Source organism: Falco peregrinus, chromosome 2 (assembly GCF_023634155.1).
Source record: "Falco peregrinus isolate bFalPer1 chromosome 2, bFalPer1.pri, whole genome shotgun sequence".
In the NCBI taxonomy this organism is placed as follows: domain Eukaryota; kingdom Metazoa; phylum Chordata; class Aves; order Falconiformes; family Falconidae; genus Falco; species Falco peregrinus.
Window position 1 is genome coordinate 23,681,510 of NC_073722.1, and position 15,191 is coordinate 23,696,700.

Genomic DNA, 15,191 nt, shown 5'->3' on the forward strand with positions numbered 1-15,191 from the left:
CATAAAAACAGCAAGATGACCATCTCTAGAACTGTGCCCCACCGTGTGATTTCTGCAGCTTTGAATTATTGTGTTGAAGAGAGGGAAAATCAGCTTTCAAGTGAGCTGTCATTTCCAATTCACACAAGCAAGAAGAAAAGCAAAGCAAGAGCTGATCGTTCAAAACTAGTGTCACATTCGTCACAGAACGATACAACGAAATCTCTTCTGGAAAAGCAGGTTGCGACTTCCAACCCAAATGTCCTCTTGCCTCTTCTGCTTGTGGCGTGCAGATCTGCCGCTGCCCGGCACAACTGAAAGCCCCTCAGATAAAAGGGCCAAGCCTCATACACATGTATGTGCACATAAACCTACTGAACAAAGCTGCTTCTCATGTAAACTGCAGTCATATTTCACTGCTCCACAAAGAATTGTGCTGGCTTATGCCTTTGTAAACACCAGCAGAATATAAATAAATCTAAGGATTTGATAAGCACCATTTTCCATTTCTGCTGTTATCATATAACCCACTACAGAGACAGCTATTTTATTTTCTCCCAATTTTCATCAGCTGTGGGACACTGCTTCCAACTCCCAAACTGGCGCTTTTACTTCCAAACCGAGAAGAGGAAAATTTTCCATGCAGGGCCCAGTTTAGGCACACACACCAGTATGACAACAGTTTGTGGCCCATTTCAGCCCAGTGAGAAACTGTATTTGAGGCAAATCCCCAGTTGACATAAGCTGTCACCTTTCTATAGCTACATCACTCTGCGCTGCCCACAGGTCTCAACTTTTAATGCATTATAGGATTTTTCCACTGGCAAAACCTGATTTCTGCCATTTCCCTTACCACTTAACTAGACATCGCAACACTTACTCTAAAGAGAAAATAAAATGGGAAACCTGATAAAAATTTTGATAGGGTTAAGGAGCGGGAAGGAAGGAGGAAGTGACCTAGCAAAGGAAAAGGGAAATTTTCACACTAGGAATTTAAAAAGGAAAAGTAAATGACAAATTAAGAGACATTATTTCCTAAACAAGGTTCTTCAAATGCATCTGGAAAGATGGAAGGCACAATGACTTGTGGAATTTATAAATGCTGGGTAATTGTTGTCCTCATGAATGAATCCATGAGAAATCCGACATTGCCTGCCAAGGCTCTGGCATATAGCTCCTATAACTGTGTTATTAAATGTTAATCATCTACTTAAGTCAGCATTTGTGGATGAACAGCTACCAGCCAGGAAGATCACTGAAATGGAAAATGTGGAACAGGGCAGCTCTTGTAAAGACCCTGATCTCCAAACAAGGCTGATGCCAGATCACCTCCCACAACACAGCGAAGATTAAAGTGTGAGTCTTTCACCAGCCAGGACAGGGGATGAAGAGGAAAGACCCCTGAAGCAGAATACTACAGCCAGAAGGCATTCACACCTTCATGGAAAAAAACCCACAGGCTGCAGAAATTCATTGTGGACAGCCTAGAGTCTGATTAAAGCTCCAAAGCCCCAAAACCCGCAGAATTGCCTCTTAGTTTATGAATTTGTCCATGTTTCTTTTGCGCTCTCTAAAGTAACGAGTTACTTTTTGCCAAAAATCTTTTTGCCACAAGCACCGCATGTGCCTGAATGTTTAGAAAAAGCAGCCCACAGCTTCAAACCAGAGGCCAAAGGCTGTTCTTAAACACACACAGACAACAGAGGTGGACCATGACTTCACCGCTGGGCTCTGGACTGCCAGCACATGAGATCCCATTCACACAGTTTGCAGCCCATTGTGGAGCGAGCAGTTAAATACCTGTCTTGGGCAAGTATGGCAGAACAATCATCTCAGGGTAAGCAAAGCCACCAGCTTCGTGCTTCAGTTGGATCAGGTTAAACATTAAGGCACAGTGCTCGATGGAGAAAAGCCTGCCTCAGCACTGCTTAGATATCCCATGAAGAGGGACAAGGCTACTCTCAGAGAACAGTGCCTGGAAAAAACAAAAGGGTGCCCTACAGATGCAGCTTGCTGCTCCCAGACACAGGGGCTGCGGGAACCAAAAGACGCTGCTTCTGCAAGACCAACAAGAGGTCCAAGCCATGGGAGAAAAGTGCCTGGCCCCACAGTCAGGGGAGCCTAGCCATGCTCTGCCCCTTCCCTGTATTTATCTACTTCTGCATCCATCGCAGGGCAACATACAGGCAGCTGTTGAACAAAGTTGGGGTTGTATGAATTTGTCTTTCGTATTATGAACAGCCCTTCAGTTGCAACTTGTGTCCATTGCTGCTTTCTTCATGGAAACACAGACACAGCAAGTAAGAGCAGCAGCTTTTACCCTTCCACAGGCAAAGGCACAGTTCAGCTCTGATGTGCGAATACCCTCACAGCACTCCTGAAACATGAAAACCCACGAAAGGCAACAGCTTACAGAGCTGCTGGAGAGCTCTGGGTCAGGGCCATAGTTTTCCAACTAAACTGGAATTCGCCTGTTTACAGTAGGGTAGGGGTATAGTTTAAGTAGATCCTTCTGGGTTTTTAAGAGATTTTAACACCTGACTCTCAACATTTCCTCATTACAGAAGTGTTTAATAGAGCTGATAGTTGTGTAAGGTTGTTAGATCTCCACAGGAATTCTTTTAAGAGATGAAAGTGAAAAAGGAACTAAAAAACCCACTGATATGCAAACTGTACTGATTGTATGTGCTACATCGAACCCCTTATACTGAGATATACAACTAACATGAGTAGGTTCCAGTTTTCATTTATGTGTTATTTAGTATTCAGAACAAGTTTCAAGTTGCTACAAAACAAAATAAATGTAATTCTAGAACATACCAATTCTCTGCTACACTAACCAGTGTTGTGTTTCCTTATAAAATGAGAGTTCATTTTCTCAGACAAAAAAAATAATAATCACATTTAGAAGTCTTCTGTATGAGAATACTAACATATAAAACAGTAATAATTACATATTAAAATGTGTGCCTTGGTCCACAAAAACACCTCTTTACTGATTAAGAGACAAAAATTCACTATATCCTCAGGGGAATAACCATCTTACAGCTAAGCTTGTTTTACCTGGTACTGCGAAATGAAGAGCCTACCCCCATTCCTCTATATTATACTGTTATTTTCAAGGAACACAAAGAAGGAACACACATGCAGCACATGCTTTATTCAAAAAACTTTTGTCTTTATTTTTGATGTTCAGTTGATCTCAGCTTTCCAAAACCCACAAGCAGAAGGGATTTCTACATGAGAAGCAGCTCATTATTATATTAATAAACATTAACTGCATACCGGTCACGTAAATTGAGATGTCTACTTTCCATCACCTTGCACTTCTATTCATAGCCACACAAAGCAAGGATAAGTTGGATATCAAGCCCTACACACCGCATAAAACAATTATTCAGCGTTATGTGGTTGCTCTAAACAGGTTAAAAGACTGCACAACACTACAGCACAATCAGGCTCCCGCTGCACCAAACACCCCCAGTCCTTCCATCACTACTTTTTGAAGTCCTGGGAGAGTCATGGCATCGGATTTTATCTGTTCAATAAATAAAAATTATCACATATAGGATATTAGTCAACTCATGTCTACAAGAATAGATCCACCCTGCAACAGCAGGAAAAAGCGACCTCGACATTGCAAGCCTCCAACACAAATAACTCATTACCTCCCTACTAATCATATCAATGTGGGAGACCGCAAAAGAGCAAATCAAGAGTGCAGAGTGCATGCTGCTCGAAGAGGAACCCCTGCAGCAAACTGGGTAATATAACAGTGTTCTGTAAAATGTTCATTTGAACATTACAGAAAGGAGATTCATGCTGCTGTAAACTAGAGTTTATAGCTACCAAGTGTTATACGCATATTATAAACAGAAATTTATAGGTTTGTTCCCTGGTGGAGCTGAGGATGTACCCCCAGGCTAAATAGTGGCATTTAAATTACATTATTTAAAAAAAAAAAAAAAACACACACAAAAAAAAAACAACCACCCATGCCCAAAACCAAACTACAAAGCCATTTTGACCATTACAAAAATTAGCAAGCAAAACCTTCAACTGAACTATTCGATTCTGATCTCATTTTTCAGTAGTAACTCGTTATCCTTCTAAACATATTAAAGTGAAGCTCATTTTCTATTGCTAATTTGGAACATCTCCCAACCAGTAGGGGCTCTGCACCTGCTAACATTTATTATAAATAATAACTAAATTTATTCAGAATACAAGCTATCTAGAGTGTGAGATTTAAGATTTGGAAAAAAACCAAACCCACAACCAAAAGCATTTTGTATTTATTATATTTCCCCTCCTATTTCTGACTCAGCACAAACTACAGATGAAAACAGAAATCCGATTTAAAAAGCATAAAATCAGCTTTCTTTTTGCCTGACAACAAAATGCACACATGTAACTGAAAGGTGTTATCAAGTTTATCAGAAGATTTAAAGGGATACTTTTTATTGAACAAGAACATGTTAATGCAGTCAGTCATGTCAGATATTTCAAACTGTTTTGTTGTCACAATAGCATCAATATTTCCATGCACTTTTCTCCTTCAGACACAGAACTTGAAACTAGCACTTTGTTTCTCCACTGTGATTACACTTGTCACTGAAATGAACTAAATAAGCCAAAGGCAAATACGTAAAAAACATCTCAAGCTGAGCAAGCAGGTATCTGTAGCATAACACAGCTCCATGCCTCCACCATTTTATCTCCTTATCTTTTGCTGGTGTTCTCCCCTGTCAGTCCAGCTCCTTGCAAGTATTTATAAAAAATTACAGCTAATGCATACATTAAGTTGATGATCTAATAGAGCGCATGGAAGTTGTATTGATACAATAGTTCTGTCAGCATGTGATTATTTTTTTCTTTTTATTATTTTCTGACCTCTACCATGACTGACTGCAGAGCAGAATTAAAGAATATGAAAAACTGAACTATCTCAAGACCTATAAATTTTTTCTCCTTTTCTGGAGAAGGCATGTTACTCTTTTGACTGACTGCTAAACCCAAAGTTTCTTCTTTTAGGATGTTCAAGTCAACTAAGCATTTTAATTAACTTGAATGCTTTTTCAGGCAGTTTCAAAACAAAAAAAGGAAGCAAAACATTTGGAAGAAGCACAAGTACAGTAGCATTTACTGTGGATTAAGTTAGGGCTTATTATTCTGTTCATAATTTTCACTTAAACTCCAAGATTAAAAAAAAATCTTTTCAAGAAAAGCTGCTTGGTTTGTTTGGTGCTTTGTAGTGTTAAAAAAGCCCCATATGTGTTTCATGAAACTTCCAAAGAGATTTGCCAGTCCAGAAATTCCTCCTCACATGCATTACCAGCAACTGTTGCAACAGACAACATCCATGTTTTAACACAGACAAATTAAAAATTCACTGGAGATTGCTCAGCTGGAAATGTTCTTCCTTATTGCAGCACCTACCAAACACAAAGTGTCATTTATCAAGTCACACTTTCCATTTAAAACAGCTCCCACCTTAATTCACAGCCCCATGCTTCCCCTCTTCTCCCAGGACTGTATGTAAACACTTCTTGGCACAAGCCAGCTGGCATAAAGATGCCCACATGGGTTTGATCAATACCTCCCACACAAACCTACTTTCACTGCAGCACAAAGGTCTGCTCATTCCCACCTATGCTACCCTCCACCTAAGAAAAAAATATAATAATAACGTGTGTTTTCTTCTTTGCTAAGAAAGCGGCTGTGCCTATTGTATGGATCCGAAGACTCCCTCAAAGCTGAATACAGAGGGAGGAACATGAACCTCCTCAGCACAGTTGGAAACCAAACAGAGATGTGTTTTTCCTCTGAGGAAACACATGAGCACAAGCTGACCCTTGGCATACAAGCAGCTAAGTCAAGCAAGCAAGATGCAGAACTTTTGCAGCGTTAACAACTCAACCAACTTTGCAGTGCTTGCATTCGCTACACTTAAAATTTTTGACTTACGCACCAAAGATTTTTCAAGTGACTTCAGAGACTTCTGCACCAAATGGCATTCCTACAATAACCCAGTAACAGCTCACCTACTTGGACAGGGAACACCAAGAAAAACCCTGAGTAACAGGAGACACTGAAAAGAAACAGTGTTTCTGACCATAGTTTAACACCAAAAAAGAGCTTGTAGGGATTTCTCTTGGAGGTTGTCAACAGCTCTGTTGGTGCCACAGGCATACTGGGATGCTGCCACTCCAGGCAGGAGCCATCAGGTGAGGCTGCAGTGTTTGGCCCAATGCCTTCTTGTCATTTGGAAAAGCTCTTTTCAGCAAGCAAAGAGTTTGTAAGCAAACACACCCAGAAGGCACAATCCTCCTCTGGAACAGATTGTATAGAGATGACATCCTTCGCTCACACATTTGTCCTGTCACTGGCATTTCTTCATCAAACACGTTCTTTTACGAGTAACTTTCCAAAGTCATATACAAAAGCTAAAACCATAAAGTTGTCCCCCAGCCTGCTTCTCTGCTCCCCTCTGGGCACATGGCTAGAGAGAAATCCCACAGCCAAATCCTGCTGTCACACCCATCTGTGACATAAATCAGGGACCCAGACCTGTAAAACGCAGCGTAAGCCACCACGCAGCCGACAGCAGAGAAGACCAGCACGGCGAGCTGAGCCAGAGCTCCCACCCGCAGCGCACAGCCCAGGCTGGGACACAGCCTCTCCCCACACACCAGCTTCTCAGATCACAGCCCACCTCACACGACCAGCATAGGGAGCACCTCAGGTATGGGCAAAGTCACTCAGGTCTACTCCTGTCACCCCATCCAACTCGGCCACACGAGGCAGATCAGTCACATACTGCTCTGGCACAATGCTAAGGGAAAGACTGCTAAAAAAAAAAAAATAGCTGAATGAAATCCCTTCCCCACACCATCTCACAGTTCAATTTTGTCAAGCCACAGCTTGAAGCTGTGCTTTACATGTTCCTTTTGGTTTAGCTGATAATACCAATACTCCTCACACTCACTTATAAAACCTGGGACTGTTCCATGTTACCACTAGCTTCCTCCTCTTGGTACTATAATCAAGGTACAAAGGCTCATTCTGCAGCTGCTGCATGCACAAGGGGCTTTGATATCTACTGAAGAAATAATTATCCATCTGTCCCTCTCTGTTTCCCCTGCCCAGCTTCTTGCCTCTCTCCTGGTCTACAAAATTTAAAAGTCAATAAAAAAAAAACAAAAAAACACCCAGCAGCAATATGAAAAGCTCAAGTCCAAGACCAACGACATTTGGAGGCTGGGCAACAGTTTGGGGAACCAACAGATCAAAGCTCTTCTCTGCTGTAGTAAAGACTGTTTCATTCACGCTACCAAGCAGGTACACTAATCCAATGGAACAGGACTGAACTTGTCACGGGAGTGCCATTTTTGTCCCATTCCATAGATTATTCTGTCTGTGTTAATGCAAGCATATCTGCTTCAGAAAGACAGACAGCGAGAGATACATGCAGCAGATTACACACCGACCAGCTCAAAACGTACCCACTGAGACATTTCCACTAAGTGACCCACTTGGAGCTCCCAGCAAGTCCAGCTGCAAGAACTGGCAGAACTGCCTTGTACCGCCATCCTGAGCACAACACTGACTCCACAAAATTCTCACCAGCCCCAGCAAAAAGGCCTGTGAACATAGCTCTCACCAGTCTTAGGAGAGATTAAACAGCAACAGACAGACATAGATTACAGGCAAAACAGGCTTTTACTTTTCTCGTGACCTGGGATAACGGGGCAGGGGGGGAGTGTTCATTAAGGTAACAGTGTAACAGATACGACATTTCAGCTTGCACCGCCAGAATCCCAAACCAGTGATTCAGAAAGACCTTTCCTCTCAGTTCCAATAAACACAATTATACCAGCAAAGCCACGAGGCAATAGCTCCTAATCTCCATTTCAGACAGCTGCAGCGATGCTTTACAAGCACTAAGTTTAATAAACAGAGCAACTGTCTCACATACAGGTCTTCAGATTTCCTATTTTTTGAATACAACGTTCACTCTGAAGCCAGGGAAACTGCTGGAACTGAAATGATGGCAGTGGCAGGATTGCTCTTCTTGTCATCTTTTACTTCAAAACTGACCTTTCCGAGACAGCAGCTTTTTGGGAAGGCAAGACAAGCTCTGCAGCTCTATCACAGCTACATGCCAGAAACCTGCAAGTACTAACTGCCTTAAAATCACTCATACGCTATCCTTAGCGTTTGATTTCTACCACACTTAAAGTCAACTCCAATACTGCTGTTGGGAGCGACACAAACCAGGGAATGAGGCAAGTCCTATTAAAGGTTCTTTTCCATCTGTAATTCCCATGGTTGCTTGAGCAGTTCCTGCTTTCTCAGGGAAAACAGTCACCCAAAGAAGCCTGTGAAGCAGCACTAGAGGAAGACAAACCTAGCCTGCGGGCTTGGTGCACTGCATGTGATATTTTCCCCATCCAAGTCAAAAACAATGTGGATTTAGTACCTGTTCCGAGATTGCTAGCTGAAGCCACAAAGCCTCTCCTTTGATCTATATTCAGTCCCAAACAGTAATCAACAGTTGTTACATTAGTGCACATGAAATGGAAGAAATATCAAAATACTCATGGAAAAGCAAGCAAAGGCCTGTTCCTGCAGCAAACGTCACTCAGACAGGAAGGCAGGCACATCTTCAGACATGACAGCGACAAGGAGACAGTATAGGTCCTTGGTCCAAGAATGACAAGCTTGAATTGTTCAAGTTTTGCTTGATTATAAATGCCAACTGTATACTCACACCAGTTTTATGTCTGCTCTGCATTTTACTGCTGGGCAATCCTCTTGTTCGACAGCTAATGAAAACCACTACAGTTACAGAAGTTGTTTATTAATAAACATATAATAATCCTACTAAATACAGAGATAAAGACAAAGTCAAGGACACTGTGAGCCAGTTCTTTAAACAGGAAGCATCTAACCTAGAATATCCCAGAGTCTTTATGTACAAATCCTACAGCAAGATATTACGGAGACATGCACTAGCACTTCAAACACATCAACAGTGAAAGAAAGAGCAGACCAAAAAAACACAACATCAGAACATCAAGGAAACACAAAAGGCAAAACGAAAAAGAAAAAAAAAAAAATAATCTGTGACTGGCATGCCAGTTGTAATCAGTGACAGATGAAACCCCTCGCCTGCTAACCCTTCAGCTCTGATGCTGCCCTTACTGAGCTGCGATGCTCAGCAGAAAGCGACCTGCCATACAGTTTACTGAAGTTGGAATCCAGACAAACTTTCCAACTGCTGTTAAGACACTGATGCTCCGCAGTGCATTATTAAGAGGAGCAAACCACATTTATCCTGCTTCCACTTCCTCCCAAGCCACCCACCAAAAACATTCACCTCCAGCAATCACCCTGACATTCCCTTCTTGGAGCAGAAAAACTTCCAAGGCCTTGAGTCTGTGTTGGAAGGCCAAAGGAACCACCTGCCATCAGTTATTTCTAAGATACCCAGTGGTCATGTGTCACACACACACAGCGCAGATCCAGCTTTGCTGGAGAGCTCTAAGGGAAATAAAAACTCAGGCTTTCCCCGACAGCTGCTGCATGCTGCCTCCCAGCCTATGGTAACAAATCCCTGAGCAAGTCTGCTGTGGGAGCAGAGGCAGGTACAGAAGCACTCCAAAAATGTAAAGTTTCTCAGCTGTTTCCTTTCAGCACAGAGTACCAAAGCAAGGCAGACAAATGTTACAGAGCAAAATGCTGTTTATGAATTGTTAAAAACTGTGATTCTTGTACAAAGTTATTCATGGATTATGTACACGCAAAGGGGAGGACCGTAAAAGAAAATACTTTGGGTCTATAAAGAAGAGTCAGTACTCACACAGTACTCACCATAATCAGCTGAGAGGAAAAGATGTTAAATGGTTGTCATTAATATTAATACCCACAGAACATACCCTGGCATTACAGTGACATTTTACAAAACAATCTCGATCCTGCCTAGGATCGCATGTTTATGATTCATATGGCTACTAAGAACCTTGAAATCTCTCACATCCTTTCACATGCTGGACGAAGGAGCCCCAATTAGAAGCAGGCAGAGCTGTGCTGGGAAGGTGAGTGGTTGGGTTTAAAGGGCTGGAGAATTGCTAACCTCTCTGAGAGCAGTATCTTTCTTTTGCTGCTGTTTTCCAGCAGGCTGAAGGCTCACAGCTCTGCAACCTGCTGCAAGATCAGCCATTCCAGTTGCAGGAGTGACAAAAACCAGGAATAAGAGTCAAGTTCAACAGCACCTTCTCAAACGCTTCCCCAGCGTAACACATTCAAGCTTACCTACCTCATACAACAAGCCTTGGTAGACACAGGTACCTGTGGGACAAAAAAATAAAATAGATTAGAAGCGAGTAACACCAGCACACTCCCCAGTGAACCTGCTACACAACAATATGAGCAGCTCTGAGCAGCCACGTCTCACCATGCACTTGCCAGCCACAAAAAAAAAATGCAGTTTTGATGCAGCAGGACAACCTCTGGGTAACCTTCAGACTGCAGCATCAGGGACTCTGGCAAAGATGGACTCAAAAACTTGAAGAGTGGCACAAACAAAGCAGAGACAAAAGGGTAGATCTGCCAAAATAATGCAGCTGATCTTCAAGAAGGGGTTAGCACATGCCTCTGCAGCACCTCACCAAACCACTGATGAAGCACCACAGCGTTATAATTGCAAGAAGTTGCCCAATCTCTCTCATATGGAAGTCAAAGGCACAGACAATAGTCAAAGAGAACGGGAGAATGCAAAGTAGTAAAACAGGGGCAGACGCTAACCTGTGACTGCACCATCACAAATAACCACCCACTTTTGGACAGGTTAGTATCACAACCCATTCCCACTCACACTCTCGCAGATGGATGAGAAATTAAGACATTTGGTGCCACTCGTGCAAGGGGCATATGTTCCCTCCCTCCACTGTCACAAAGGCTGTGCCCAAAAAGATGGGAATTCTCACAACGTACACACAAGACGAAGCTCAGAACTGTAACTGAATAACTGCCTGAGCACTCACTCAAAGGGAAGCCACAGCTATTCAATGGCAACATATGGGCCTTAAAAATGCACGCCATTTAAATTGCATGCTAAAGAGCAGTCTCTTCTCTGTGCTCCTATAAATCCTTTTACCATTTATAGGAGAAACAAATAAGCACATGATTATACGCAATGCAATCATGGCAAGAAGAGCCAGTGTGAATTCCTGCTCCTAAATCACTTCTCCATGGGCAACGGGTCACACTTCATCTAATGACAGGCACAAGGGACTCTCTTGCTTCGGTCTTCCTAGTCCTCACCACCAACACTGCCGGCTGGGAGAAGGGTTCTCCAAGCAAGTGAGAGAGATAGACACCCATTCAAGAATATTTTCTATATTCTATTTTAATAAATCAAATAAGAGGTTAGAAAACAAAACCATGAAGAAGTTGAATGACAGTTCTTTCATTGATTTTCTGGGAAACAGCCATTCTCAAACTACTACACACATCTGTCTACCAAAAATGTGACAAGAATGTGAAATCCAAAGCAACCCAAGAAACTCAAAGGTTAAAAGAGAAAAGAATGTGGGAAAAGGTGCCTCAAGAGACCACTAAGAGAACTAAGAATTTCCTTGTCAAAGAGTGGTGTTTCCCATAAAATGCAGATTAGACAAATTTGTAGAGAAAACCTTGGAGCTACACTGCTTCGAATCTAAAGCTCCTCCTTTGAGCCCATCCTCAGCTCAGCTACAAGAGGCTGCAGAGGTACCATCAGGAATTATTTTCCCTAGCCAAGAAGATGAGCCACAAGAGCCCAGTGATGTTTCTCTTACATTTAGCAGATAGCTCTCCACTGGTATTGACAGTAAACAAATGGAGCCCTACCCATCACATGCACAGACCAAGCACCAAAGAGGACTAACATGTTGAAATATCGGGTTTCACACTCACACCCGCATAGTACCCACCCACCCACCCCCACCGCCCCACGGCTAACCGCTGAACGTTTGAGAAGTGAGCTCTGCACATTCATGGTGCTGCCAAGTTACTTCAGCCCAGCTCAGACTCCCAGCAATTACCTGTTCATTTATTCACTTGACCTGCATAGCAAAACTGTGTTTACAGAAACAAAAAAGACCCAAATACTTAACCATGCCTTGACTTCATCATAAACCACTGATTTTCAAATACCATTTAGCTTCCCGCCCCTCACATCTCTCCTCCCCCACACTCTTCTTTAGGCAAGAGAGGATAATTTCAAGGTTCGCCATCCAGCCACACCTCAAAATTCAGCACCAAACACAAGGTCACATACTGTTGGAAGGCATAAGAAAAAAAAAAAACCCACACCCAACTTCATACCAGTTACTTAAAACCAGCACAACTCAACTGTTCTACTCCTAAAAAAGGGCTGGCTGCCCTTTCTTTTTTGCACACTAACAGCTATAGCTCCTTAAAAGTACCAACATAAAGTAACAATGCTTGACACCCTAAAATGTGAAATATGGACTCAGAGCCCCCAGTGAGGATTTGAAAACCTGAAGGAGACTGGGGAAAACTATTAACAACAAAAAATCACCAGCGTTTCCTACTTTGGCTTCAAGAGGCTGTAATTACATCTAGGGCCCTTTGTGCCAGGCACTATGAACACATCATGAAAGAGCAGCCACGTGCCACAGAGCTCATCAGCTATCAGGCTAGAGCACAGAATAAGGACCAAGGCCGCAGGGAGAGAGCAGCTGCCTCAAATAGCCCAGGCAGGCAACAGCAGGAGTGAGAGACCTTCGAAAACTTCTCTCTCAGCTCCACAGACCCTGCTGCACTCTGTAGAGAGGCTCACACCAGGCCATGTGGGACTAGAAAGCAAACACCGAGCATCTGATTCTTTCTCTCCTTTAAAGCAAAGACATATTTCACTCCCTCACAAGTCACCAAGGGGGATACTAGCATACCACCCATCTTTACACAACATTGAAAATCCTTAGTGACAAATACCTTCTAGCTACTTTTTATCCCCAACTGTGAGCCAGCAGAGACATCACACACATTAAGTGACATCGCTCTTTGTTATAGTGTCCTGCCTCGCTTGTAACTCCATGTCACCAGCGTGATTAACACCTGTTTGCAAAACTCACCTGAAAGGTTCTTCTCAAATGATCTTAATTGCCTTTCACATACTGAAGAAGCTTGGGAAAAAAATGCCCAAACTTTTTGCCTCAGTGTTTCTGAGTCTGGCATTGTGGAAGCAGGTGCTTGGCAGTTTTCTGGTGTGGAGGCTTTCTGGAGGTGTTGGTGGTTTTTTTTTTTTTTAAAGTTAAGGCTCTCGGATTACTACCCAACAAGTTAATATCCCAAATTTGTATCTCGCAGCTCCTCAGCTCACATACACTCAGCTATTTTTAATTACTGTTATTCACTAAGACAACAAATGCAAGTGGGACTTGTGTTCCGGCGGGAGCGGCATTTGGGGAGCCTGCCACTTTGGAAATCCACAGCCTACAGTCACATAGTCAAAGGAAAAGCTGGAAAACAACCTCCGAGCACCAACACAGCCACACTACACTCCCAAACTTGAAACATCAGTAACTTTACTGCCTGACAGCACCATTAAGATAATAACCTTGCACTTTTTTAGAAGTCTGTCCCAGATACTTTTTTTAATGACAGAAGAAACCAGTGCTCAATGCCCACCAAGGCACCCTCAGAGCTCTCAGACCCACATCCACACACACCACAGAGGCCCCCAAAGATGATCTTGGCTCCCTTCTCCAAAAACCAGGAGCAGGGGGTGACTGCCACCCGCTCTAAAACCAGGAGCAGGGGGTGACTGGTGACTGCCACCTGCTCTAAAAACCAGGAGCGGGGGGCGACTGCCACCCACTAAACCAATGAGAGGTGGGTGACAACCACCCGCTCTAAAACCAAGGGCGGGGGGTGCCGGCCACCCGCTAAGGCCGGGAGCGGGGGGGTGACTGTCACCCGCTCCCCGCAGTTCCTGCCACCGCCGCCCCGCCGGCAGGCGACAAGGGCACAGCACGGCGTGTCCGCGCCCCACGGCCGAGCCCGCCGGCCCTGCTCCCCGCCCCGCCGCTGCCTGACCCAGCTCTGCCCGCCCCACACACGGGCACCGGCTGCTGCGGTGGCTCTGGGCACGCACGAAGAGCCCTTACGGATAAGCCCACCCTCGGCTCATCAAAGGGGTCGCTGCCGTCCCGGGCCGCCGCCTCACCCCCCCGCGCTCAGGAGAAGGTGCCGAGCGTGAGGGGCACCGCCGGGCCGCCCTGCCCGAGGCGGGACACGCTGCCCCACCGCCGGCACGGAGCGCCCGCCAGCCCGCGGCCGCCTGCGGGCACCCGCCGCCAGCGGGAAGGGCCGGGGCAGAGGCGGGAGGCGCCGGGCACGGGCTGGGCTTCGCCCGGGCCCCCCTCGCCCCGCCTGTGAAAAGGCCGCCAAAATGGCGGGGGGCGGGAGGCGGACCCCCGCCCGGGCTGGGGAGAAGAAGGGAGGAAAGACCCCCCCAAATCCGCCGGGAGCGGGGGACGCTCAGCCTCTCCTCGGGCACCGACCGCCCGCGGGACGGGGGCAGGGGCCCAGCGCAGCGACTCACCTGAGGCGGCGGCCAGTGCCGCGCTGAGGAGCCACAGCGTCGCCCAGGCGGCTGCCGGGGCGCCCATGGCCCCGCCGCGCTGCCCCCCCGCCTCCGGCGGCTGCAGGGGGAGCGGAGGGAGGCAGAGACGCCGCGCCGGGCGGCCGCGGGCAGACGCGGGGTGGCCCCGCCGCCCCCTCGGCAGGTGCCGGGACAGCGCCTGGGCCCCCGCCCCGCCGCCAAACTTTCCCCGCAGACAAAGCGGCAGCGGCCCCTCACGAACTGCGCCGTAGCCCGCCCGCCCCCCGCCCCGCCCGGCCCCGCCTCGGGCAGCGCCTTCCCCCTCCTCCCCGGCACCTTGCGGGGGGGCACGGCCGAGCGGCGGGGCCGGCGGCACCCAGCCGGGCGGCCCAGCCGCTCCTCCGCCCCCCCACCCCACCCCCCCGGCGAGGCGCAGCCCGCAGCCGGTGCCGGTGGCGGCCGGGCCGGGCACAGCGCAGGGCTGGCCCCGGGAGCGCCGGCAGCGGCCGGCGGCTTCCCCCCGGTGGTGGCAAACCGATGGGCTGGAGAGGAGACCACTGTCTCAAAGGGGGCTGAAGCTTCGCTTCAGTTACGT

General features: G+C 46.0%; 1 protein-coding gene across 1 annotated transcript in view; it reads right to left on the reverse strand.

Annotated features, from left to right (window-relative positions):
- Positions 1 to 14,832, reverse strand: part of FRAS1 (Fraser extracellular matrix complex subunit 1) — a 173,614-nt gene extending 158,782 nt beyond the window's left edge. The window contains exons 1-2 of the mRNA XM_055795592.1: positions 14,597 to 14,832; positions 10,301 to 10,332 (exon numbers count right to left, since the gene is read on the reverse strand). Coding sequence (XP_055651567.1) covers positions 10,301 to 10,332; positions 14,597 to 14,663 — 99 coding nt within the window. The 5' untranslated portion in view covers positions 14,664 to 14,832. The remainder of the gene's footprint in view (positions 1 to 10,300; positions 10,333 to 14,596) is intronic.
- Positions 14,833 to 15,191: the final 359 nt, after the last annotated feature.